Raw genomic sequence first — 24049 nt, 5'->3', positions numbered from 1 at the left:
AAATGGGGCCTTATGATTAGCATGTAGTGTGTGTGGGGCACGGGGAGGGCTGTGCAACACAGAGAAGACAGGTAGTGTCTTACAGCATCTTACTATGCTGATGGACAGTGACTGTGAATGGGTATGTGGGGGGGACTTGGTGAAGGGGGGAGTCTAGTAAACATAATGTTCTTAATGTAATTGTAGATTGATGATGCCAAAAAAAAAAGTTCAAACCCTATGAATTAAGCGATATCTTGTTTTGACACCTGCCTTAGAGAAGTGCTCACAACACATGTACTGGAAGTCATTGCTTATAATAGCAAAAGATGTTTAAATAAAAATACTTTGGAGTATAATTAAGACAGCACAGTTTTTATAAAACATGTAAAACCAATTCTTCCAACTTAGAGAGGTGGGTTAAGAATGTGCATCTATGATTAGGGGTTGAAGGTAAAAAAGGGCTTTCCCAGGCCCTTGGGATCCAATTCTCTTTTACTGTAACTATTATAGAATCTCCTGCATCAAGGTCTAAAGTATACAATTAGAATCTTATAGCTCATATTCAGGTTACAATTGCACATCACATAGAATTCTTAAGTATCTCATTATTTAAAGATTGGGGGAATTTTTCTGAAATGATGATAAGCTTAGTGAGATGTGGTTACCAAAATATGATAGAGTATTCTTATAAGGGAGAAAAGGGTCCCTCTCTACTGTTTTTTTGTGAAACCATATCTCAGTAAGTTGTATTTACTTCTGGATACCACAGTTTAGCTGGGACACTGACACACAGGAGTGTATTTTCAAGTCTTCATGATGGTGGGGGAATCTGAAACCATGTCACATGAGACAACGGTAAAAAAAAAAAAAATCCCACAGGGAAGGAGAAAAACATCTCCAAAGAGCATCATATGGAAAGTTCTTCTTCATGTTTTACAGGACTAGAACCAGGATGGAGGTTACACAAACAGAAGATTCAACCAGGGTGATGTGCACTAAGACCCAGAAAGCAGGAGATCCAGTCTGCTCTGTAAGTAGTCATCACACCTTTGGGAAAGTAATTTAAATTCTCAAAGCCAGTTTTATCCAAGAGAACTATCTGCAATGATGGAAATGTTCCCTATTTTTGCTCTACAATACAGGTAGCAGTAGAAATCTGTTTATCATAACTTGAGGATTTGGATTTTTAATTTTATTTCATTTTGATTACCTTAAATTTAAATAGCTTTTGTTTCCCTTGCCTGGGGAGATACGTTCATAAAGAATTCGCTCATGTTTATGTCCAAGAGATTTTTGCCTATTTTTTTTCTAAGAGTTTTACGGTTTCATGACTTACATTCAGGTCTTTGATCCATTTCGAATTTACTTTTGTGTGTGGGGTTAGACAGTGATCCAGTTTTGCCAGCACCACCTGTTGAAGAGACTGTCATTTCTCCATTGTATGTCCATGGCTCCTTTATCATATATTAATTGACCATATATGTTTGGGTTAATATCTGGAGTCTCTATTCTGTTCCACTGGTCTGTGGCTCTGTTCTTGTGCCAGTAGCAAATTGTCTTGATTACTATGGCTTTGTAGTAGAGCTTGAAGTTGGGGAGCGAGATCCCCCCCAGTTTATTCTTCTTTCTCAGGATTCTTTGTCTATTCAGGGTCTTTGGTGTTTCCATATAAAGTTTTGAACTATTTGTTCCAGTTCATTGAAGAATGCTGTCGGTAAATTGATAGGGATTGCATCGAATCTGTATATTGCTTTGGGCAAGATGGCCATTTTGATGATACTAATTCTTCCTAGCCAAGAGCATGGGATGAGTTTCCATTTGTTAGTGTCCTCTTTAATTTCTTTTAAGGGTGTCTTAGTTTTTCAGGGTATAGGTCTTTCACTCCCTTGGTTAGGTTTATTCCTAGGTATTTTATATATGTAGCTAGAGACAGTAGTATTTGGAAGGTGCAGCTCTAAAGCCTTAATTTCCTCCTCTCTCAAATGGGGATAATATTTTCCAAATGTTGAGCTGAAGTTCAAATGACAATATACATGACCTGAGATAAACTGTATCATACCACACAGTGTTAATTATGTTGATAATTATTTCATTATTGTCTTGCTGTAAAGCATTTCTATCATTTGGAATTAGAGAAAAGTGGAATAGCAGTCTGAGAAGTAGTCCCCAAGTCTGGTTTTCAAATACAGGTTTGAGGCAGGCAGATACTGGAGAAAAGAAGAAAAACATCCTGAAGAGTTGGGCTAAATCTGAAACATCAATCAGGTGCCTGTATAGACCTTCTTCACAAGGTTCTCCCGAACTCCCCACTTGATGAACTAATGACCCTTCTTCAGGCCTTACCAGGATACTCCCCACACTGTATTGTAAAAAGTGGTATTTGTTCAACTGTATCTGCGAACAGGCACCACTTATACCCCCTCTGTCCATGGCCGTGTCCCTGTGTTTAGCCAAGTACCGGGCACACAGTAAGTCCTCAATATTTGCTGAGTGATTAACTTGCCATGTACTCTTAAGGGTATGATTCCCTGCTAATAATTAGGTAACTACTAGATTGTGGGAAACGTTATGACAGTTCTTTGCGGACCAAGCAGGTGAATACCAGCTCCCGCAGCAGTAAGGCTGGATGTCCTCGGTGCCAGGAGGTGTGCAGGCGATGGCCTCTCTCTTTCGTCCTTGCGCTCCCTTGGCTCTTCAGGCTGTAGAGCACCTCGTGGTCACAAGGTCGCGATAGTCCGCGCGGTCGTGGAGACGAGCCGGGCGCGGAGAGAGAACTACATTTCCCAGCCGACTCTCGTGCGCGCGCCCCTGCCCGCGCGCGGGGGGCGAGTGCACTAGGCGCTGCGCTCCCTGCCGAGCTCGTCGCCTGCCCGAGCCTTTGCCACGGAATGAGGTGGGAGGCGCTAGAAACCAGTTAGCTACAGCCAAGCGCCCAATGCAGCACTCGCTCGCTCCCCCCGCCAGCGGAAGCGCCCGCGGAGCACAATGCAGCACTGAGGCAGCGCCGAGGCGGAACCTGCAGCGCCACGGCCGGCCGCCGCAGCACCGGCCCGGGCTGGGAGGGGGCGGCCAGGCCAGCCGCGGGTCGCGGCGCGGGGGAGCCGGACCTGGGTGCTCGGGCATGAGTTGCTGAGCGTCTCCCACCCGGCGGGCCGGCGGCAGCACCATGCAGGCGGCGGCGGCTGCGTCCGTGCCCTTCTTGCTGCTCTGTGCCCTGGGGACCTGCCCCCCGGCGCGCTGCGGCCGGGCAGGTGAGTTAGCCACCCTCCGTGGATTCCGGACGTACCGTTTTCCGGGAAGCTCTGCGGTTCTCAAGTGCACTGTAAACGGGCATCCCCATTGCCCGAGTGCGCGGGGAAATTTTTTCTTTGGAAGGGTGGTGAGAAGTGAAGCAAAAATACATGTGTGGGGGCGCGCGGATGCATTAGAAACCTCCGGTCAAAAGCCTGTTTTCATCTGAAGAAGAGTGCGGAGGATGGGAAAGGGGTGCTGTGCTTCTGGGCCCCGATCCTGGATGATTTCAGAGGAGCTGGTTCAAGCCTCCCGGCTGGTGTCTCAGCGTCCTTCCCAGACGGGTCCGGGAGGGAGGGGGCGGTGGGGTTTGCCCAGGGCAGACTCAGACCGCCGGACGGACGAGTGTGGGGCAGGGTCACTATTCTCGTCTTCTCTCCCCACTCCTTCCTTACCGCCTTTCTGCCTGGAGGAGACGCCTCTTTTACGGAGCTGGAGAGGAGGGATGAAAACCGCTTCCTGGAGCGCCAGAGCATCATGCCGCTCCGGCTCATCTACCGCTCGGGCGGCCGCGACGAAGCTGGGCACGACGCTCTCGACACGCGGGTGCGGAGCGACCCCGGCGGCGGGCAGGTGAGAGGCGCGGTCAGGGGGGTGGTCGTCCGCGCCGCCCGGCCCTCCGCCTCCCCACGTTTGCTCTCGGTTGCCCTGGAGATGCAATGTCTTAGGTGAAATGAGCACAATCCTAATGCTCCCTGAGTAAAAAAGAAGGGTAAGGAGGGTACAAGACCCCCAAAGAACCCCAGGCCGGGGGTTTTGCCCGAGAGGAGTTTGGGCGGGCTGCCTCCAGGAGGGCGGCAGCCTAAGAGCAGGGGTGGAGATCCTCTTCCCTCTGCCAAGCAAAAGCCGAGCAGCGGCAGAAGGGATCTATTTGCGCACGATTTGCATCATCATTGTTGTTGTGGCGGTGGTGGTTGCAATCTTCAAAAAGGAGACTTTATAAGAGATTTAAAGCAAGGTGGGTACTGTAGAAAAATGGAAAAAACAAGCCTAGGCATCCCAGCTAAACTCGGACCGTAAAAACAAGCTGAACTGCCGGGCTCTGCGCTCTCTTACTTGCGAACACAAGAGATGTACCCATTCACCTTCACCTGACCGGAAAGGCGTCCACCTCCCCTTTTCCTTTGTTGGTGGGCAGCCCTTTTGGTGTAATTAGGGCTGTGTTGTTTATTCGGCATTTCTAAATTACGTTTTAAAAAATATCTAAGCTTCTCATCATATACCCATATTTAGATGCTAGTTACCCGTATTTAGACCACACATCCACAGATACTCCCTGAACATTATTTTGAATTTGCTAGTTGATTTAAGTAAATATACTGGGACTCTGTAAACATTTTTTGTATTTGTATACATCAACCTGGAAACCAGTTCACCCATCTGAAAGAGTACATATTAGGATAGAACTTGTTCATGTGGTTGAAAATTTTGTGAACTTCGCTAAAGCCAAGGCATGCTGGACATGTTCAATTGCATAAATACATTCATTAATACTTTGAGCATATCTTGATGATGTAATAGTCATGGTAATATATCTGTGCAAAATATGGAAAAATAGAAAAATATTTGTATCTGTATTTGTAACCAAATGCTTACTTCTGTTAAAAATTTAAGGTAAGAGAAATTAATTCAAAGGACTATAATAATATCCACTGAAGTTAGATTATTGTAGTAGGAAATCTAATATGCCAAGATTTAATGGACTCCATTATTTGAATTAATGTTTGGTAAATACCTATTTCCCTTTTCCATTTCGACCTGTTTCTGTAGCAAAACTGAAGCAGCAGGGGATACTGTCTTATTTTTTAAAAAAATTAGAATTACTTCTCTGGAGGAATATTTTCACATCTTTCACCACTTTCAATTACATAAAATGTCCAACACCCACAGAAGTAGACAGAATATTGTAATGAATCCCCAGGTTCAACAATTAGCAACTCAAAGCCAATCTTGTTTCACCTACTTCCTATTTTCTTCCTCTTCCTGTATTATTTTGAAGCAGATTATTTCATTTCATTCATAAGAAGTGCAAATTTCACTATGCGCCTCTAAAGGATTCTTTTAAAAATGTAACCGTGTTACTATCACATCTAACAAACTTATTAAATATTGAATATATAAATGTGTTAAGTATTATATAGTAAAGTAAATATATGTAAGTATAATACATATATATTTAAATTTGCCTGTTTGATTCAGGACCCAAATAATGTCTGTAGACTGCAATTAGTTAATTTTTTTGTTTTTTTAAGTATCTTTGAATCATGGTTTTTCCCACTTCATTTCCTTGATTTCTTCTCCTTACAATTTATCTGTTGAAGACATGGGGTCTTTCATCCTGTAGAGTTTCCCAGAGTCTGAATTTTTACTGATAGCCAGCTCTTTAAAGAAAATCACAAAGACATTCTTGGAGAGCAAGGGAAACAGAAGGAAGCAGAGATTCAGAAAAGGAAAGCTGCAGGATTGAACCTTGAAGCTTCCAGGGTGTCTGCCTGGTGCTGGTAATATCTTCAGGTACCCTCTGCCCTTCTGTGTTGGCGAAAGACCACCAGTTTTGGAAAACAGGCTGTCCTCCTTTTCTCCCCATTTATGGAGGACCACTTCTGCAGATTCTGGTTCATAGGCCTCTCCACTTAGGGCAGAAGATGCCTTGGGTCTGTGTAGTTTCCGCTTCTGACAATAGTGAACCTCCCATTTGGAAAGAATGACTGGCTTTGGTGAGGTGTGAAGGAATTGCTAGGATGTCGGTTAAATAGCGTGAGTAGATTATGAATTCAAGTCAGAAAGGAAAGTGAGGATACTGTCTTGTCATCAAAGTAATTTTTACAAGCAATCATCTCAGTGCTAGGCACATAGTATGATATGCATAATACATCTGGTTGGATATCTGGGTCACCTGGGACCTTTGCAGTTTCCCTTGCTTCTTAAATTACAGCTAGAAATCATTGACTCTTTTCTAGGACTGTACCTGGCAGTTAGAGTTGAACAGACTTAGTTGCCATATGCCAACTTTTCCTGCAGTAAGGAAACTAAGGAGTTCTCCTGCATTTTGACATTCCTAGTTTCTTTAAAGGCTGTCATTGGACCAGAAAACACAAGTTGATTGTATGTGGTCCTTGTTTCATCTTTGGTAATTAAAGAGAGATAATTTATGGCATCTTGGCTGCCCATAGGTATTTTAGCATCTTCTCTACTTCAGAAATAAAATTAGGGTGTTCTGTCAACTGACAAGGCTTACATATATTCATTTGTTGATTTGTTTATTTAAAAAGTCATTTATGTACTTGAGCTCATACTGTATACCAATTTTTGTGTAAGGCCTTGGGGATTTAGAGATAAAAGGCATAGTTCTAGCCTTTAAGGAATTTGTAGACAAGCGGGAAGATGGGTAAATAGTTAAGCAGTTACGCTCTGCCCTTCTCTGATTTTCTGGCAGTGATCACAGATAGCTGTGGAAGCCGAGAAGACACAGTACTTAACCCAGGGGAGAAGTCAGGGCAGGTTCTCAGGGGGAAGTGGTGCTGTCCGAGCTGTGTTTTGAGGGTGAGAAGGAACTGGCCAGATTAAAGGGAGCAGATGGCCATATCAAACAGAAGAGGCAGCAATTGCGCAGGCATGTGGGAATCAGGACGCATTTTTGTTAACTGCAAATAGTTGGAATTTCAGGGACAGAGGATGCAAAATGGGAAAGCAGAGTGGATGTTGCGGCACCTTCATGACTGGCTGAGAAATTTGGATTTTGTCCTGAAGGCAGCTAAAGGATTTTAGAAAAGAATGTTAACTGACCTGATTCATGTCACTGTGGGGTAATCCTAATTGTTAGAAATGAATAATTTTAATTTCAGAGGGTAAGTGAATGTGGTTTTTCACTTTAAGTTATTGGTAAATGCTGATTCACATACTCATTAATCTTCATAAGAACTTAGTTACTAAGTATACTGAAAATACTGTATGAGTGGGTTAATACTTACAAAGCACTTAGAACAACACTGGGTATATTGTAAGCACTGTATAAATTTTTGTTAAATAACCTTAGCTCCTTCAGGCTGCTTGAGTACTATTTAGAAATTTTATGACATCACTTTAGTACAAAATGGTGCCCTAATTACCTAAATTTAACACATTCCCAGAGGTAAGTTACAAACTACTACAATTTACATAACCAAGTAGAATCTAACAGTCCTAGAGATGGAGGAGACCTTATAGGTCATCTAACCTAATTCAGGAGTTGCTTCTCACCTGATAAGATAAAGCCCTTGACTTGGAGGAAGGAAACCAGCAATGTATTACTTAATGTTTCAGAAAGGTCACAAGAACTATGGTATAAAACACCTTAATTTTACACTTTTGAAGTGTATTTGTTTCAGTTTCAACACTAAATGGAACAGAACACTTATTTTTTGGAAGACATTTTCACTTTAGTTCTGTAGAAATACAATTTCATTGGTGTGATATAGTAATTCTGTTGATATGAGGCCTTTACTACATAGCCAGTTACTTGAATGCAAACTTTACTTTCATCCCAAGTGGGATGACTGGCCCCCACTGAAGCTTATTATCCCATAAGGTAAATGATAGTCCAAGAGGTATTTGATTGAGGGTAACCTTGTTATCTTCAAGGTTAAGTCAGAAGTAATTTCAGTCCTGTAAAAACAGCAGTACTATGATATTCAAAATAATCCAGTCTTTCTTCTGACTTGAAATCATTTGTGCTGAAGGAACTGTGTGTTTGCAGATGAAAGAATACATTTTTTTAGCTGAACACCCATCCAGGCAGGATATCACCTACTGAGTCTTACTGATGGTTTCATCCTGTTGATTATGTAATTGCTATTTTTAAGAATAAGCATCTTAATGGTTGCTCCTTTTTTGCTAGCCAAGCGTGACAGATTTACTGTAGCACTAAAGATAGGTTGTTCGGTGGTTTATTTTGTTGTGTGGTCACCCCATAAATTTTCAATAATTTGTGTTTGACCCAGTGATTATGTTTCTGTACAGCATCAGAATTTCTGTTTGTCAGAAGTCGTTGTTGTCAGTGAATAGATGGGGCACTTATTTCTTTCTTTCCCTGGAAAGTATTGTAGCTTCTCAAAAGTGGTCAGGTGCCAAGAACATATCTACAGTTTTTCATGGTTTTGATAGCTGGTAAAGGGGAATATGCAAGATATAGCAAAAGTATGCTCCATTTTTATGAATATATTTATCCATATGCCTAAGTCTGAGTGAGCTGTACTTAGAATTGTGCTGTTTCACCTGGGAGCACTGAGTCAGCTTGACTGTAAATTGTCCGCAGTACTGCTTCTCTGGCGGAAAAGGACTCCTAGGAATTACAGCGTTAAAAGTATTTTGCAAGGATAACACAAACAAGATTTTTTTTCTTAATGTGCATTTGTTAAACTTAAGTAGCTCAATATTGATGAAGTTTTGCCAGCAATCAAAACTTTGCTCTGCTACTATTGTTATGCCTGAATCATGGCGAGTCCCAAGAACCACCGGAGGACTCCGATAGCACGTACAAACAAAGAGCCTTTATTAAAGCAGAACAAGCTCGAGCTTGGGCACCCAACCAGCCTGACGCAGCGGGACTTAGTTCGGAAGCCCCTGTGAATGTTACAACAGGATTTTTATGCATTCAAGAGGTACTTTTCACCTATTAAATGTTAAATGGCTTTATATATTCCATTCTCACTCTCAAGATAATAGAAATGAAGCATTTTTACTGTGTTCTGCAAGCTTCACTACTATATAACTTTAAAAAAATATTTTCAAGTGCTGCAAGATAGATGTAGTTCCACTAAAATGACATCTAAAGAAATATTGGTAGTCATCCATATTCCTATGTTTCTCCAAGACAAGACACAAACTATCTTTTGTGTCTACCCAGTACTACTGGACTCACAGCTTCCTGCTCTCACTAAGACCCCACCAGAAAGCAGGCCACCTGTCATGTACATCTAGGAGGGGCTCTAATCATTAAAAATGGTAGAACATTTAGCAGCCTTTGAAAAATGAGGAATAAAACAAGAGTGTTTATCAAACCATAAGCTCCTAAATTAAGTCATTCATAGTTTTCCGTGTGTATCTATAAAGAAGTAAAGAAAGTGAGCTGTAGAAATAGCTTCAGAGTCTCAAATGTCCAAGCATTCAGATAAAACAGATACCTAATCAGTAATAACTCAAATGATAGCTTCTGTGAACATCTAGTTGGATGTGTTTACTTGGGGAATAAAAGTACTAGGAAGCAAATATGGAGAGAAAGATTTAAAAATAAGAATATTTGTTGAATATTTACCACGTACCAGACACTGTACTGATTTATGTGCATTATCTCTCATAATGAGATAGATATAATTACATACCCATTTTATAGATAAGGAAACTGAGGCCTAAGGAAGCTAATTAACCTGCCCAAGATCATATAACTAATAAGTAGTAGAATTGGGAAAAGAATTGTTGAAGAAACTGTTAGAGAGCCACATAAAGTAATCCTTAATCTTTACTACTTCTTTACCCATTCATTTCTGTGTTGGAACAAACCTAACATTTCTTTATGAAACTCTTGGCCCTGGCTGGGCCTCCTCCAATGCTAATTTCTTCAGGGAAGAATTGTTGTCATGTTTAGTACTTGTTATATGTTTTCACTTCTAGAAAGGGATATAAAATTTCTATTTCTATGTTAAGAGATTCTTTTAGCCGCATGGGAATATCTCAATCTACATGTAAACAGCAGCAGAGGTTATTTGCACTCTGAGTACTTGTTGGAGTTTAATCTGCCAGAAATTCATTTAAAGGAAATTATTTACGGAGAATTATCATCTGTTCCTTCACAGTGTACTGGCCTCAGCTCCAGAGATTCTGGGGTGGGGGTATTTTAAGAAATCCTCCCAGGAGATTTCAGTTTGCATCCAGGGCTGAGGAGCTCTGTGTATTTTATCTTACGATTAAAGACATTTTTTTTCTTAAATCTCTTTGGATTTCAGTTAGTCACAAGACAGTTTGGTATCTGAATTGGTATTGGTATCAGTTTTCTCAGTCATTTCCCGTGACCTCTTCAATCACCTAAATGATATTTAAAAGTAAGAAATATTCGTGCGAAACAAGTTGGAGTGTTAAATGAAGTCTTGGAGAATATCAGGCATGGTGTCTCATCAGGACCAAGAGGAGAGATTTGTCCTGTAACTGTGTTTCCTCCCTTGAGTTGGATCCCAAAATTTAGTGACAAATTGTGCCCTCTCGCAAAGCCAAAGGCACAGCTTGGGAGCAGCTACATCTGGCTCATCAGCATACCCCTTTCAGCATCCCCATTTCAGCTCAAAAGCCATCTGAAATATCTCTTGACTCATGATAATTTATCAATCTGGGAAGTCATTTCTGTGCACACTTTCATATGCATGTTTTACTTAGATTAATATACATCTGCAGGCTTAAAAACTGTAATCTCAGGTCCCACCCTGGCCACTGTGTGTGCGCTGGCCAGGCAGAGGCTATGGTGTCAGGTGTGCCCCCCTTCCCCAAAAGAAATCTCACAGAGGTTTCCTCTGTCCACTTTGTAAAGTAGCCCCCCTGCATCCCCTCCTTACAACAGCTCAGCATGCCATTGTCTCCCTAGCGCTTGTTATCATTTGATGTTCTATTTAGGCTTGCTTATTGCCTTCCTTCTAAGTGCTCTGAGAACAGAGATCTTGCCTATTTGTTTGAGATGTATTCCACTGCCTAGAACAGTGCCTGGCACAGGACAGGTGCTTAATGAATATTTATTGAAGTAATAAATTTTCCTTTTCCCCCAGTTTCTTCATCTGCTTAAAAATTATATTTTATCTTGCAAATGTCCATGTAAATACCCTGAAATTCTTTTGGGAACATAGTAGGGGAAAAAATCATAAGTAATTTTTAGTCTTCAAATTTTGAATTTATAGCCCCTTTTAATGATTACAATTATTTTACACATAATTAAGACAGAGTTCAGTGTGCTATTTAAAAATATAAATACTTCATATATGAAAAAAGATTTTAGACTTATAGCTGTCCTTTACTTCTGATTTCATCATCTGAGTTGCTTTTAAGATAGAAATCTTTTTTCCCCAGAACAGACTATTATATGTAATTTGATTTTGGAAATAAAGTAAAACTTGCTGTACCATGATCCAGAAATATCAGCAATTATAACTGGGAAGAGAAGGAATAAAGAACTTAATCCACCCCCCCAAAATCTGTTTGCATTGAAGAGATTTTTCAGATTTGTATGTATCAATATGAGTAAATCAACATTTTTCTTCTCCTTTTTAAAAATTAATTTTGTACCAGGGTACTTCAGTACTTAGCAGCAGTTGCCCTTTTGTTGCATTTTTTTGGCCCAAATAAAGAACATTACATAATTCTTTGAAGATGGGAAATCAATGATGCTTTCTTGAAGACAGGCCTCAGGAGCTCAAGTTTTGCAGGTGGTTTTAAAATGTTCTACCTGAGGCGGTATAACTGGTTGATGGTTTTCTTAGACCACATGTTCTACTTGACACTGACTCATCTCTCTAGCTTTTACCTCTAGTTGTTCAATTGCTCTTCTTCCTTGTTTATTAATTTATTTTTTCAGTTTGCCTTTTAAGTAGGCTTGTTTGGAAGAAATTTCCTCCACTGGTGAGGTCAGGATGTTGGAGTCAGGCCATAACACAGTTTGCTCAAGCTTTTCTCTGAGAGGTTTCTCTTTTTTTGGATTAGATAGCAAGGTAATGCAGAAAGAACTGCCACTTCATAGAACCTGAGATTTCCATGGATTCGCCTGTGGATTTTTAATGCCTTTGGAATATCCTGTCAGGATCTGCCCAGGAAGTCAGCTGTGGAGCCTCAGTGGGCCTAAGTAGCAGTCAAGGTCATGCACAGTGGAATGAGTCTAGGGAGGCTGGAGTAGCTGTTGGCTGAAGGCTGATCTCGGGTCACGAACATGGGCGACTGTGGGCGGAAGGGTGGAGGAAGGCGAGGCTCAGGGAAATGAGAAACCGGTTAGAGAGAGAAGATAATGGTTTCTCTGGGCCAGGGCAGGCCCGTATGCTTCTGGCTCAACCAGAGAGTCTGAGGCACTAAAACCATCCGGATTTTGGCGGTTGGCTCCACTCTTGATCTAAGTCTAGTGTTTTTAAAGGGGAACTTGTATTTTTTAACCAGACTTGCTCTGATGGCATCTGAACTGTTTTCATCTCTCTGAGCTTTATGTGGCTCAGAGTGAAGAACAATTTCTTCTTTTCTTCTTTTCCTTCCCCTCTGTTCCCTCCCGCTTCCTCATTTTCTCTTCTTTATTTCTTATTCTTCCTCCCTCTTCCTCCATCTTACTTTTCATTTGTCTTTTCTAAAGGTCTGCAGGCTAGTGGGAGAGGGCTTTAAGGGGCTCACTCTTCTCTCCATTTCACACTGTGCTTCTCTTGGGTCAAGAGATGAGGCTCCTATAAAGACTGAGTTCCTACTTCATGCAAGAGTTGATGCTCTGAAAAAAGTGTGTACAAAATGAGTAGCAGGCTCATTTTCAATGGCATGTGGTCTGTGTTCAATAAATGTATGTTAATGATCAAAGAGTCCTTGTAAGTGGGAGTTTGGAAAATGTGTTCTTAATGAAATGGATAATTGTGGTGTCCATCTCTGTTTGCCATAAAAAGTGAGTTATTTTCAAGGTGAGTTTGGTATTACCTGCAGTTTGGCAATGGTTAGGAGTGCTTTCCAAGAAAACTTAAGGTAAACGTTTAATCTAAGAATGAGAATTTTTTTTTTTTTACAGATGCACTTACAAATTTAACCTTATGCTAAATAATTAAGCCATGATTTCTTATGAAGAGTTTTATTGACTTTGATAGAAACTTAAACATCACTGAAGATGATGAAAGTTTTGATTCAGAACTGCAAAAGTGATCTCGTAAGTTATGGTCTTGTATAGCTGGTTTAGTTGCAAATACTCATTGTACTTTTAAAAGCTTATTTCCTCATTAAGGTACCTTAAAACCTGGGCAGATATCAATTGATAAGGAGATCAAAATTCAGGTAGTGTTCATTGCTGTCTCCAAAGTGTAAGCCATTTCTGACTGGGTGAGTAAGTAGAGATAAGGCTATTTCAAACCATGGGGTAGAGCAGTTTGTATTGTTTCTCAAAATCCTCTAGGATAAAAAGGTGGGGTGGGGGGAGAGGGCATATTGATGCCAAGACACTGAGAATTCTCATTTAATTGAATTTCTAAGGTAGGTTTAGTATGTGTTCTTCTATATATGTTCTTCTAATGATGTTCTTATACTATGAAATCTCCTCGAGGTAGATTAACTGAGTTGTTCAGAGGACATTTCTTAAATGTTCTGATTGTGAAATCATTGTTTGTTGTTGTGATAGGGTGATGGGTAAAAATTTATTTTATTCCAATTTAATTGTGTAGGAAAATATGGAGTGAAGGCACTTATTCTCATCTTCCACTTTCCTTCCTTCTCAGCATTGAGCCCAGAGCCTTGTACCTGACAGGGCCCGGCAAGCAGCGTTGGCTGGGTGAGATCCCTGGTGCCATGAACATGGAGAGTGCTGGTCCAGTTGTAGGCCCCAGAACCCTCTGGCTGTACCAGGCTTTTCCTGGTCAGTCATTTCTTTTTCTTCATTTCTTTCTTCATCTCTTGGTGCAGCTCTGGCACTTTTCCTGTGACCGCTTTCCATTTGCTATTGTCCTGTGAACATGGCCTTGCTCTGTCCACTTTCCCTAGGACCCTGGGTTTATTTTGTATTTTTTCCCCCCATTCTATTTCTGTCAAATGGCTCTTTTGCTCTTAGCAACTAAAGTAAAAACAAGTCTCTGAAAGGTTACTTACACCCAGTGTTGAGAACATTGTGCTGTACATTGCCTGGCTTTGTTATTTTGGGATTTGAAAAATGTGTCATAGTTCAATGAGCTATCCATTTTATCACTTATCTTTAAACCTGTTTTTTGTTTTGTTTTTGTTTTTGTTTCTGTGTGGTTTTCCTTTTTTCTCTTTGATTTTGTTCCCCTTAAGTTGTCCCTCATTCATTTTCTTCTTTGGCTATGGATTGAAGTGTCCCTTCTGTTCTTTACTGCTGGAATAATCATCTTTCTAAAATCATTCTCCTTGTTGTCATTGCTCATAGTCCCCTGGATTTGAACTCTGAGTTATGTGCTCAGCCCATCCTCCACACTTTCTGAGCATGTCACTTCTCAAAGTCTTCCAATGATCTGTTGCTATATGATTTGGACTCAGTATTAAGGAATGGTAAGACAGGTGTAGTAAAACTTGCCTCATAGGCTTGTCATCAAATTGTTCTTGCTTCTGTGTGTGTTGGTGGCCCACGGGGGTGCTGGGGCAGGGATGGGAACACTGCTAACTTGGGTGTGTTATGGAAGGTGTCCCCATGAAATAGACTGTAGTCTTGGGCTGGAGCTTGGTCATTCATATACACCAGTGTTGGCTCACTGCCTAGCACTGTGCCTGATGTATAGCTGATAATTCAGCAAATACTTGTGGTCTGCTTTTGTTTCAACTTTTTTGTCTCAGAGATGCTGAAAAAATGTCCTGTGAACATTTGTGTTACTGATTTTATGCACTTTGAATGTGTTTCCAATAGTTAGAACATTTATTTCCTCTGGATCATTCAAATATTTTGTTGGGATGGATTTGAGAGGAGCATGAGCATCCTTCCACACTTACGCCTTATCTCTGACCTCGTTCTTCCTCATCCCCCACATCAACGCTGTTGGGCCAGCCCAGCAGACCACCCTGTACGTGGGACACCCAGGTTCTGTGAGGATCCCATTACTGTGAGCATATGAACTGAAGTAGCCCTCCTGCTTCCAGTCTGAGGCAGGGTTTGGTCGGAAAGGCAGGGCCGTGATGAGGAGGAGAGAGCCCACCAGAGAAAGTGGTGAGAACCCAGTGCTTGGTGTACTGACATCCTGCCACATAAAACCGCTTTGCTGTCTTTCAGCTGCTTTAATCACTGTGACAAAATCATTCGTGTCAGTTTATAGCCCCATTGCTCCCAACAAAGATAAATCCAAGCTATTTAACCTCTGTGTGTGACTCTCTCCACTATTTGCCCCCCTGGAGCTGCATTTTCTTTAAGACAGTGATGTATGTCTTCTGGGAGAGTGACAGAGAGTATTTTTGATGGATCTGAACTCATATGACATATTCAGCCAAGGTGTTCTTTGATGTTTGTTCTCGGAATTTATATTTTATTTTTTTTGACTGTGGTTTTGAACTGAAAAGATCCTTTTTTTTTTCTTTTACCCTCCGTAGGTAAGCCCACACTAATTTTCTTTTATAATACTGTTTCATTTTAATTTTTCTCTAGTTTCTACCTTTCTTTAATGAGTTAACATAAAATATTTACTGTTTTTTTAGAAGGTAGCTATTACCCCATATAGTACTATTACTCCATGAAATCTCTATGCCTTTATAAAATCTGGACTCTGATTTAAATCAGAAAAACACCACTGCAGAATAGTTACTTTAGAATAAGTGGAGACCTCAGGGAGGGGTGCCTGACGCTCTAAGCTGATTTCCAGCATTTATATCTGAGCATGAATGAAGGACGTGAAAGCAGTTTTAAGATCAGAAAAGAAAATAAGGGCCTGTGGTAGGAAAGAGGTCCCACATCAAAATACTAAGATTAAGTCACTGTCTCATAGATACTAACTGTTTAACAGTTTCATGACTTCAGCTGACCTACTGTAATCTCTCAGGAATAAAATAATTCATATTTTAATCATACATACATATTTTACATAGGAGCTTTATGCAAATATAATTTGCATACCATAGAATTCACTCATTTAACAATAATGAACAACTTAGAAGTTTTTTAATGTAACCAGTTGTGCAACCATCACCACAGTCAATTTTAAAATATTTTCGTCACCCCAGAAAGAAACATATTCTTCAGGCTCTTTGCCACACTGCCTGATCCCAGTCCCAGCCTCTGCAGCCACTAATCTACTTTCTGTGTCTATGGATTTGCCTCTTCCAGACACTTTTATAAATGGAATCATACACTATGTGGTTTCTTGTGGCTGGCCTCTTTCACTTAGTATGTTTTCAAGGTTCATCCACATTGTAGCATGCATTATTATTATTATTATTTTTTTAACTTTTTATTATGTTATGATTGATATACACTCTTATGTAGGTTTCACATGAAAAAACAATGTGATTACTACATTACCCATATTATCAAGTCCCCACCCATACCCCAATGCAGTCACTGTCCATCAGTGCAGCAAGATGTAGCATGCATTATTACTTCATTCCTTTCCACTGCTGAATAATATCCCACTGTGCATCAACTCACCTGGAGATTTGGGTTGTTTCTACTTTTTGGAAATTGTGCATAATGCTGCCATGAGGATCTTGTAAAAGTTTTTGTATGTACCCTGAAAACACACACACACCAAAGACACAAAACAAGTGTGTTATGAAACAATATCTACCCTTAATACATGCAGTTGTATATTCTTCATTCTGCTCTGCTCTTTGTCATTTTCCAAAACCTCCTGGCCATGGTGCACTAAAGTGAGTTCAGAGCTCTCTAATAGGTCATGATCCAAACTACAGTTTTTAAAAGTATCCTGTAGGGTTCCTCACAGGGGCACCTAATACCTAAAAGGCAACTCTTCCTTTGGGCAGCTCTGGTTAAAAAGATTTTAGAAAGTTGAGTCAATATGTGCCTCCTTGCAACTCTCACGTTTCTTATAGTTTTCCTGGCAACAGTATTAGCGATATCTCTACAGATGTGTCCCTCAGCCCCTAGCAGTTAGGCGGGATCTATGAAATCCACCATGTGAGGGTGCTTGTGAAAATTTCTTGAGGTAACTCTTTGGTACTTCTTGTAATTTTAAAAAGATTACATTTCAAAGTAATTGAAACATACCAAAAAGGTAGATAGAGTAACATAACAGACATTCTTGTACTCACCAACCAGAATCAATACAATGTAGTAGTTTTTATTTTTATTTTCAAATAAACATTATAGACTCAGTGGAGGCCTTCCTGCCCTTCCATTTCCCCATCTTTCCCAGAGGGACTGTCACCTTGCAATTGGTGTACATCCATCCTGGCTTTGTTTTCATAGTTTATCTACATAAATATTTATCCATAAACAATATATATTAATCTTTTGTGTGTGTTTTAAATGCACATATTTGGTTTCACATACATTCTTTTCCACTTCTCAACACTGATTTCCAGTCTCTTACATTGAGAGAGGTAAAATAATTGAATTTATTCCTTTTTATTAGTCTCTGGCATTCCCCTTTATAAACCTACCATCGTTTGTTTATTTTTCTATTAAGGACTTCTATAGATTGTTTCCAACTTTTTTGCTGTTGTAAGCAATATATGCCATTGATACACACATACCCATGAGTTTCTGTGGGGCATATATTTAGAAGTGAAATTGTTGATTTATAGGGTTTGTTCATTCTCAGCTTCTCTGCATAATGCAAGATCGCATAGTGATTTAACGATTTATACTCTATCAGCAGTGCATGAGAATTTCTGTATATCTCCGTCTTCATAACCATTTGGAATCATAAGACTTCTAAATTTCTAACAATATTATGGGTGTGAAATAGCATCTAATTATTGCACTTCCCATTTCCCTGATGACTAATGAGATGGTCCACCTTTGGTGGTCACGTTTCTTCCTTTGAACTCACATGGTTCTCCATTTTTCTACTGGAATACTTATCTCTTTATTATTAATTTATAGGCATTGAAAATATATTCTGGCTTCTCTTCTACTGTTACCTCTATCGTAAATACTTTCTTAAATTTCTGTGGCTTGTCTATTCATTGTCCTCTTTTGTTGTAACAGATGAAAATTTTTTTGATATTATCCATATCAACCCTTTTCTTTATGATTCTTTGTACTTGTGTATTACTTTACTACTGTAGAACCTACTATAGTTTTAGAATAAGTCTTACTTTTTAGTGAAACAATTTCCTGATAATAGTTTTCTTCCTAAAAAAGCATTATAGACTAGTGAGTAGTTGGAGGACCTGGAATTAGATTGCACGATTCGAAGCCCACCTTTGCCACCAGCTAATTGTGTGAACTTGGCATGTACTTTCTCATTCTGCATTTTTACACCAATAAAATGGGAATAAGAATAGTATGCAGCTCATATGTTGCAAGGACTGAAAAAAGATAATTCATGTAGAGTTTATAGCTGAGCATTTGGCATATAGTAAGAGCTCAATAAATGTTTTTTTTTTTTTTTATTTAGCTCACATAGTGATCATTTCCTGGTATAAAACTGATGGTGCCCAGTTTCTTGTGTATACAAATCACCAGATTTCTCTGATCTTTTTCACTGGAGTTGTGATTCTTATCAAATGTGCCAGGGGGTAGGACAATTTGGCCCCTGGTGCTAATTCTGGGTTCTAGCTGTGGTTTCACTGCACTCTTTCCAGGAATTTAACAAACCAAGTTAATTTTGTTGCTTTTTTCTCTAATGTAATATTAGTTCAAACGTCAGGTGGGATTTATTTTCTTAAAATTGAACGAGTAACAATGCAGTTCAGTTACTTTGGGATAGAAAACATCTCTGCATAGCAGAGGGCGCTGTAAGTCTGTATTCTGCACAGGACTGTTCCCAGCTGGGAAGTAAGGTAAAGAAAGAAGAGCAGGACACAAAGAGGCTAAGAATCAGTAAGATAAATGTTTGGACTCATAGTTCCCAAACCAGGCTGAGTGTTGGAATCTATATTTTTAACTGTATTAGAGGACAAGTTGCTCTATTTTAATAGCTTGTTTTATCTTTTTAAAAAATGTTTTATTTGAAGAACTTCAAAAGGCAAAAATCTAACAGAACAGATAGTTGAAGAAGAAGAGCTCCCAAAATTTTATAGAAGGTAGCAGGTATTATAACAAAGTCCATTCTTCTTCTGTGAAAACTTTGCATTTGAAATACATTTATGACAACAATCCTGATTTGAATTTGTTTACTTATAACAGCTTTATTGAGATATAATTAATGTACCATAAAATTCACACTTTTTTTTATTTTTATTTTTTATTTTTATTTTGGTATCATTAATCTAAAATTACATGAAGGACATTATGTTTACTAGGCTCCCCCCTTCACCAAATCCCCCCCCACATCCCCGTTCACAGTCACTGTCCATCAACATAGCAAGATGCTGTAAAATCATTACTTGTCACCAAGTTCACAGTCACTGTCCTTCAACATAGTAAGATGCTGTAAAATCACTACTTGTCTTCTCTGTGTTGCACAGCCCTCCCCGTGCCCCCCAACAGTATACATGCTAATGTAAACAGTAAAATGCCCCCTTTCTTTTCTTCCCACCCTTATCCCTCCCTTCCCACCCATCCTCCCCAGTCCCTTTCCCTTTGGGAACTATTAGTCCATTCTTGGGTTCTGTGCTTCTGCTGCTGTTTTGTTCCTTCAGTTTTCCTTTGTTCTTATATTCCACATATGAGTGAAATCATTTGGTACTTGCCTTTCTCTGCCTGGCTTATTTCACTGAGCATAATACTCTCTAGCTCCTTGCATGTTGTTGTGAATGGTAGGATCTGTTTTTTTCTTATGGCTGCGTAATATTCCATTGTGTATATGTACCACATCTTCTTTATCCATTCATCTACTGATGGACATTTAGGTTGCTTCCATATCTTGGCTATTGTAAAGAGTGCTGTGATAAACATACGGGTGCATCTGTCTTTTTCAAACTAGAGTGCTGCATTCTTAGGGTAAATTCCTAGAAGTGGAATTCCTGGGTCAAATAGTATTTCTATTTTGAGCATTTTGAGGAACCTCCATACTGCTTTCTACAATGGTTGAACTAATTTACATTCCCACCAGTAGTGTAGGAGGGTTCCCCTTTCTCCACAGCCTTGCCAACATTTGTTGTTGTTTGTCTTTTGGATGGTAGCCATCCTTACTGGTGTGAGATGATATCTAATTGTGGTTTTAATTTTCATTTCTCTGATGACTAGCGATGTGGAGCATCTTTTCATATATCTGTTGTCCATCTGAATTTCTTCTTTAGAGAACTGTCTAATCAGCTCCTCTGCCCATTTTTTAATTGGATTATTTGCTTTTTGTTTGTTGAGGTGTGTGAGCTCTTTATATATTTTGGATGTCAACCCTGTATCGGATCTGTCATTTTCGAATATATTCTCCCATACTGTAGGATACCTTTTTGTTCTATTGATGGTGTCCTTTGCTGTACAGAAGCTTTTCAGCTTGATATAGTCCCATTTGTTCACTTTTGCATTTGTTTCCCTTGCCCGGGGAGATATGTTTAAGAAGAGGTCACTCATGTTTATGTCTAAGAGATTTTTGCCTGTGTTTTTTTCTAAGAGTTTTATGGTTTCATGACTTACATTCAAGTCTTTGATCCATTTCAAATTTACTTTTGTGTATGAGGTTAGACAGTGATCCAGTTTCATTCTCTTACATGTAGCTGTCCAGTTTTGCCAGCACCATCTGTTGAAGAGACTGTCATTTCCCCATTATATGTCCATGGTCCCTTTATCGAATATTAGTTGACCATGTATGTTTGGGTTAATGTTTGGAGTCTCTATTCTGTTCCATTGGTCTGTGGCTCTGTTCTTGTGCCAGTACCAAATTGTCTTGATTACTGTGGCTTTGTAGTAGAGCTTGAAATTGGGGATTGAGATCCCCCCCACTTTATTCTTCCTTCTCAGTATTGCTTTAGCTATTTGGGGTCTTTGGTGTTTCCATATGAATTTTTGAACTGTTTGTTCCAGTTCATTGAAGAAAGCTGTTGGTAATTTGATAGGGATTGCATCGAATCTATATATTGCTCTGGGCAGGATGGCCATTTTGAAGAAATGTTCATTGAAGAAAGCTGTTGGTAATTTGATAGGGATTGCATCGAATCTATATATTGCTCTGGGCAGGATGGCCATTTTGACGATATAAATTCTTCCTAGCCAAGAGCATGGGATGAGTTTCCATTTGTTAGTGATCTCTTTAGTGTCTCTTAAGAGTGTCTTATAGTTTTCAGGATATAGGTCTTTCACTTCCTTGGTTAGGTTTATTCCTAGGTATTTTATTCTTTTTGATGCTGTTGTGATTAATTGTCTTCCTGATTTCTCTTTCTATTAGTTTATTGTTAGTGTATAGGAAAGCCACAGATTTCTGTGTGTTAATATTATATCCTACAACTTTGCTGAATTCCGATATTAGCTCTAGTAGTTTCGGAGTGGAAGCTTTAGGGTTTTTTATGTACAATATCATGTCATCTGCAAATAGTGACAGTTTAACTTCTTCTTTACCAATCTGGATTCCTTGTATTTCTTTGTTTTGTCTAATTGCCATGGCTAGGACCTCCAGAACTATGTTGAATAACAGTGGGGATAGTGGGCATCCCTGTCTTGTTCCTGATTGTAGAGGAAAAGCTTTCAGCTTCTTGCTGTTCATTATGATGTTGGCTGTGGGTTTATCATATATGGCCTTTATTATGTTGAGGTACTTGCCGTCTGTACCCATTTTGTTGAGAGTTTTTATCATGAATGGATGTTGAATTTTATCGAATGCTTTTTCAGTATCATTGGTGATGATGATGTGGTTTTTGTCTTTCTTTTTGTTGATGTAGTGGATGATGTTGATGGATTTTCGAATGTTGTACCATCCTTGCATCCCTGGGATGAATCCCACTTGGTCATGGTGTATGATCCTCTTGATGGATTTTTGAATTCGGTTTGCTAATATTTTGTTGAGTATTTTTGCATCTACGTTCATCAGGGATATGGTCTGTAGTTTTCTTTTTTGGTGGTGTCTTTGCCTGGTTTGGTATTAGGATGATGTTGGCTTCATAGAATGAGTTTGGGAGTATTCCCTCCTCTTCTATTTTTTAGAAAACTTTAAGGAGAATGGGTATTATGTCTTCTTTATATGTCTGATAAAATTCTGAGGTAAATCCATCTGGCCCGGGGGTTTTGTTCTTTGGTAGGTTTTTGATTACCGCTTCAATTTCATTGCTGGTAATTGGTCTGTTTAGATTTTCTGTTTCTTTCTGCGTCAGTCTTGGAAGGTTGTATTTTTCTAGGAAGTTGTCCATTTCTCCTAGGTTTCCCAGCTTGTTAGCATATGTGTATCCTGTTGCTTTTGGATGTAGAGTTCTGTAGATGTCTATTAGGTCCATCTGTTCTATATAGCATATAGTACTCTCTAATAATTCTTTGTATTTCTGTGGGATCCATCATGATATTTCCTTTCTCGTTTCTGATTCTGTTGATTTGTGTTGACTCTCTTTTCCTCTTAATAAGTCTGGCTAGAGGCTTTTCTATTTTGTTTATTTTCTCAAAGAACCATCTCTTGGTTTCATTGATTTTTGCTATTGTTTTATTCTTCTCAATTTTATTTATTTCTTCTCTGATCTTTAATATGTACCTCCTTCTGCTGACCTTAGGCCTCTTTTGTTCTTCTTTGTCCAATTTTGATAATTGTGACATTAGATCATTCATTTGGGATTGTTCTTCCTTCTTTAAGTATGCCTGGATTGCTATATACTTTCCTCTTAAGACTGCTTTTGCTGTATCCCACAGTAGTTGAGGCTTTGTGTTGTTGTTGTTGTTTGTTTCGGTATATTGCTGGATCTCCATTTTGATTTGGTCATTGATTCATTGATTATTTCGGAGCGTGTTGTTAAGCCTCCGTGTTTTTGTGAGCCTTTTTGCTTTCTTTGTACAGTTTATTTCTAGTTTTATGCCTTTGTGGTCTGAAAAGTTGGTTGGTAGGATTTCAATCTTTTTGAAATTACTGAGGCTCTTTTTGTGGCGTAGTATGTGGTCTATTTTGGAGAATGTTCCATGTGCACTTGAGAAGAATGTGTATCCTGTTGCTTTTGGATGTAGAGTTCTGTAGATGTGTATTAGGTCCATCTGTTCTAGTGTGTTGTTCAGTGCCTTTGTGTCCTTACTTATTTTCTGTCTGGTGGATCTGTCCTTTGGAGTGAGTGGTGTGTTGACGTCTCCCAGAATGAATGCATTGCATTCTATTTCCTCCTTTAGTTCTGTTAGTATTTGTTTCACATATGTTGGTGCTCCTGTTTTGGATGCATATATATTTATAATGGTTATATCCTCTTGTTGGACTGAGCCCTTTATCATTATGTAATGTCCTTCTTTATCTTTTGTTACTTTCTTTATTTTGAAGTCTATTTTCTCTGATACTAGTATTGCAACACCTGCATTTTTCTCTCTGTTGTTTGCATGAAATATCTTTTTCCATCCCTTGACTTTTAGTCTGTGCATGTCTTTGGGTTTGAGGTGAGTCTCTTATAAGCAGCATATAGATGGCTCTTGCTTTTTTATCCATTCTATTACTCTGTGTCTTTTGATTGGTGCATTCAGTGTATTTACATTTAGGGTGATTATTGAAAGGTATGTACTTATTGCCCTTGCAGGCTTTAAGTTTGTGGTTACCAAAGGTTCAAGGTTAGCTTCTTTACTATCTTACGGTCTAACTTAACTCGCTTATTGAGCTATTATAAACACAGTCTGATGATTCTTTATTTCTCTCCCTTCTTATTCCTCCTCCTCCCTTCTTCATATGTTGGGCGTTTTGTTCTGTGCTCTTTTTAGGAGTGCTCCCATCTAGAGCAGTCCCTGTGAGATGCCCTGTAGAGGTGGTTTGTGGGAGGCAAATTCCCTCAACTTTTGCTTGTGTTTAATTAATTGTTTAATCCCTCCTTCACATTTAAATGATAATCGTGCTGGATACAGTAATCTTGGTTTGAGGCCCTTCTGTTT

The 24049-nt window shown here is 39.5% G+C and overlaps 1 protein-coding gene across 29 annotated transcripts in view; it reads left to right on the top strand.

The window, feature by feature from the left end:
- The first annotated feature begins 2793 nt into the window (after positions 1 to 2793).
- The window catches only part of ADAM22 (ADAM metallopeptidase domain 22), a 238654-nt gene continuing 217398 nt past the window's right edge, over positions 2794 to 24049 (top strand). For 4 of the 29 annotated variants that reach the window (XM_036990667.2, XM_073238880.1, XM_073238883.1 and 1 more), the window contains exons 1-2: positions 2802 to 3233; positions 3686 to 3846. In XM_036990667.2, coding sequence (XP_036846562.2) covers positions 3149 to 3233; positions 3686 to 3846 — 246 coding nt within the window. In that variant the 5' untranslated portion in view covers positions 2802 to 3148. Of the gene's footprint in view, positions 3234 to 3685; positions 3847 to 24049 lie in introns of all 29 variants that reach the window. The other 25 variants (XM_036990658.2, XM_036990659.2, XM_036990661.2 and 22 more) reach the window with 17 other exon arrangements.

This window comes from Manis javanica, chromosome 6 (assembly GCF_040802235.1).
Source record: "Manis javanica isolate MJ-LG chromosome 6, MJ_LKY, whole genome shotgun sequence".
In the NCBI taxonomy this organism is placed as follows: domain Eukaryota; kingdom Metazoa; phylum Chordata; class Mammalia; order Pholidota; family Manidae; genus Manis; species Manis javanica.
This window is presented reverse-complemented; position numbering and strand designations above follow the sequence as displayed.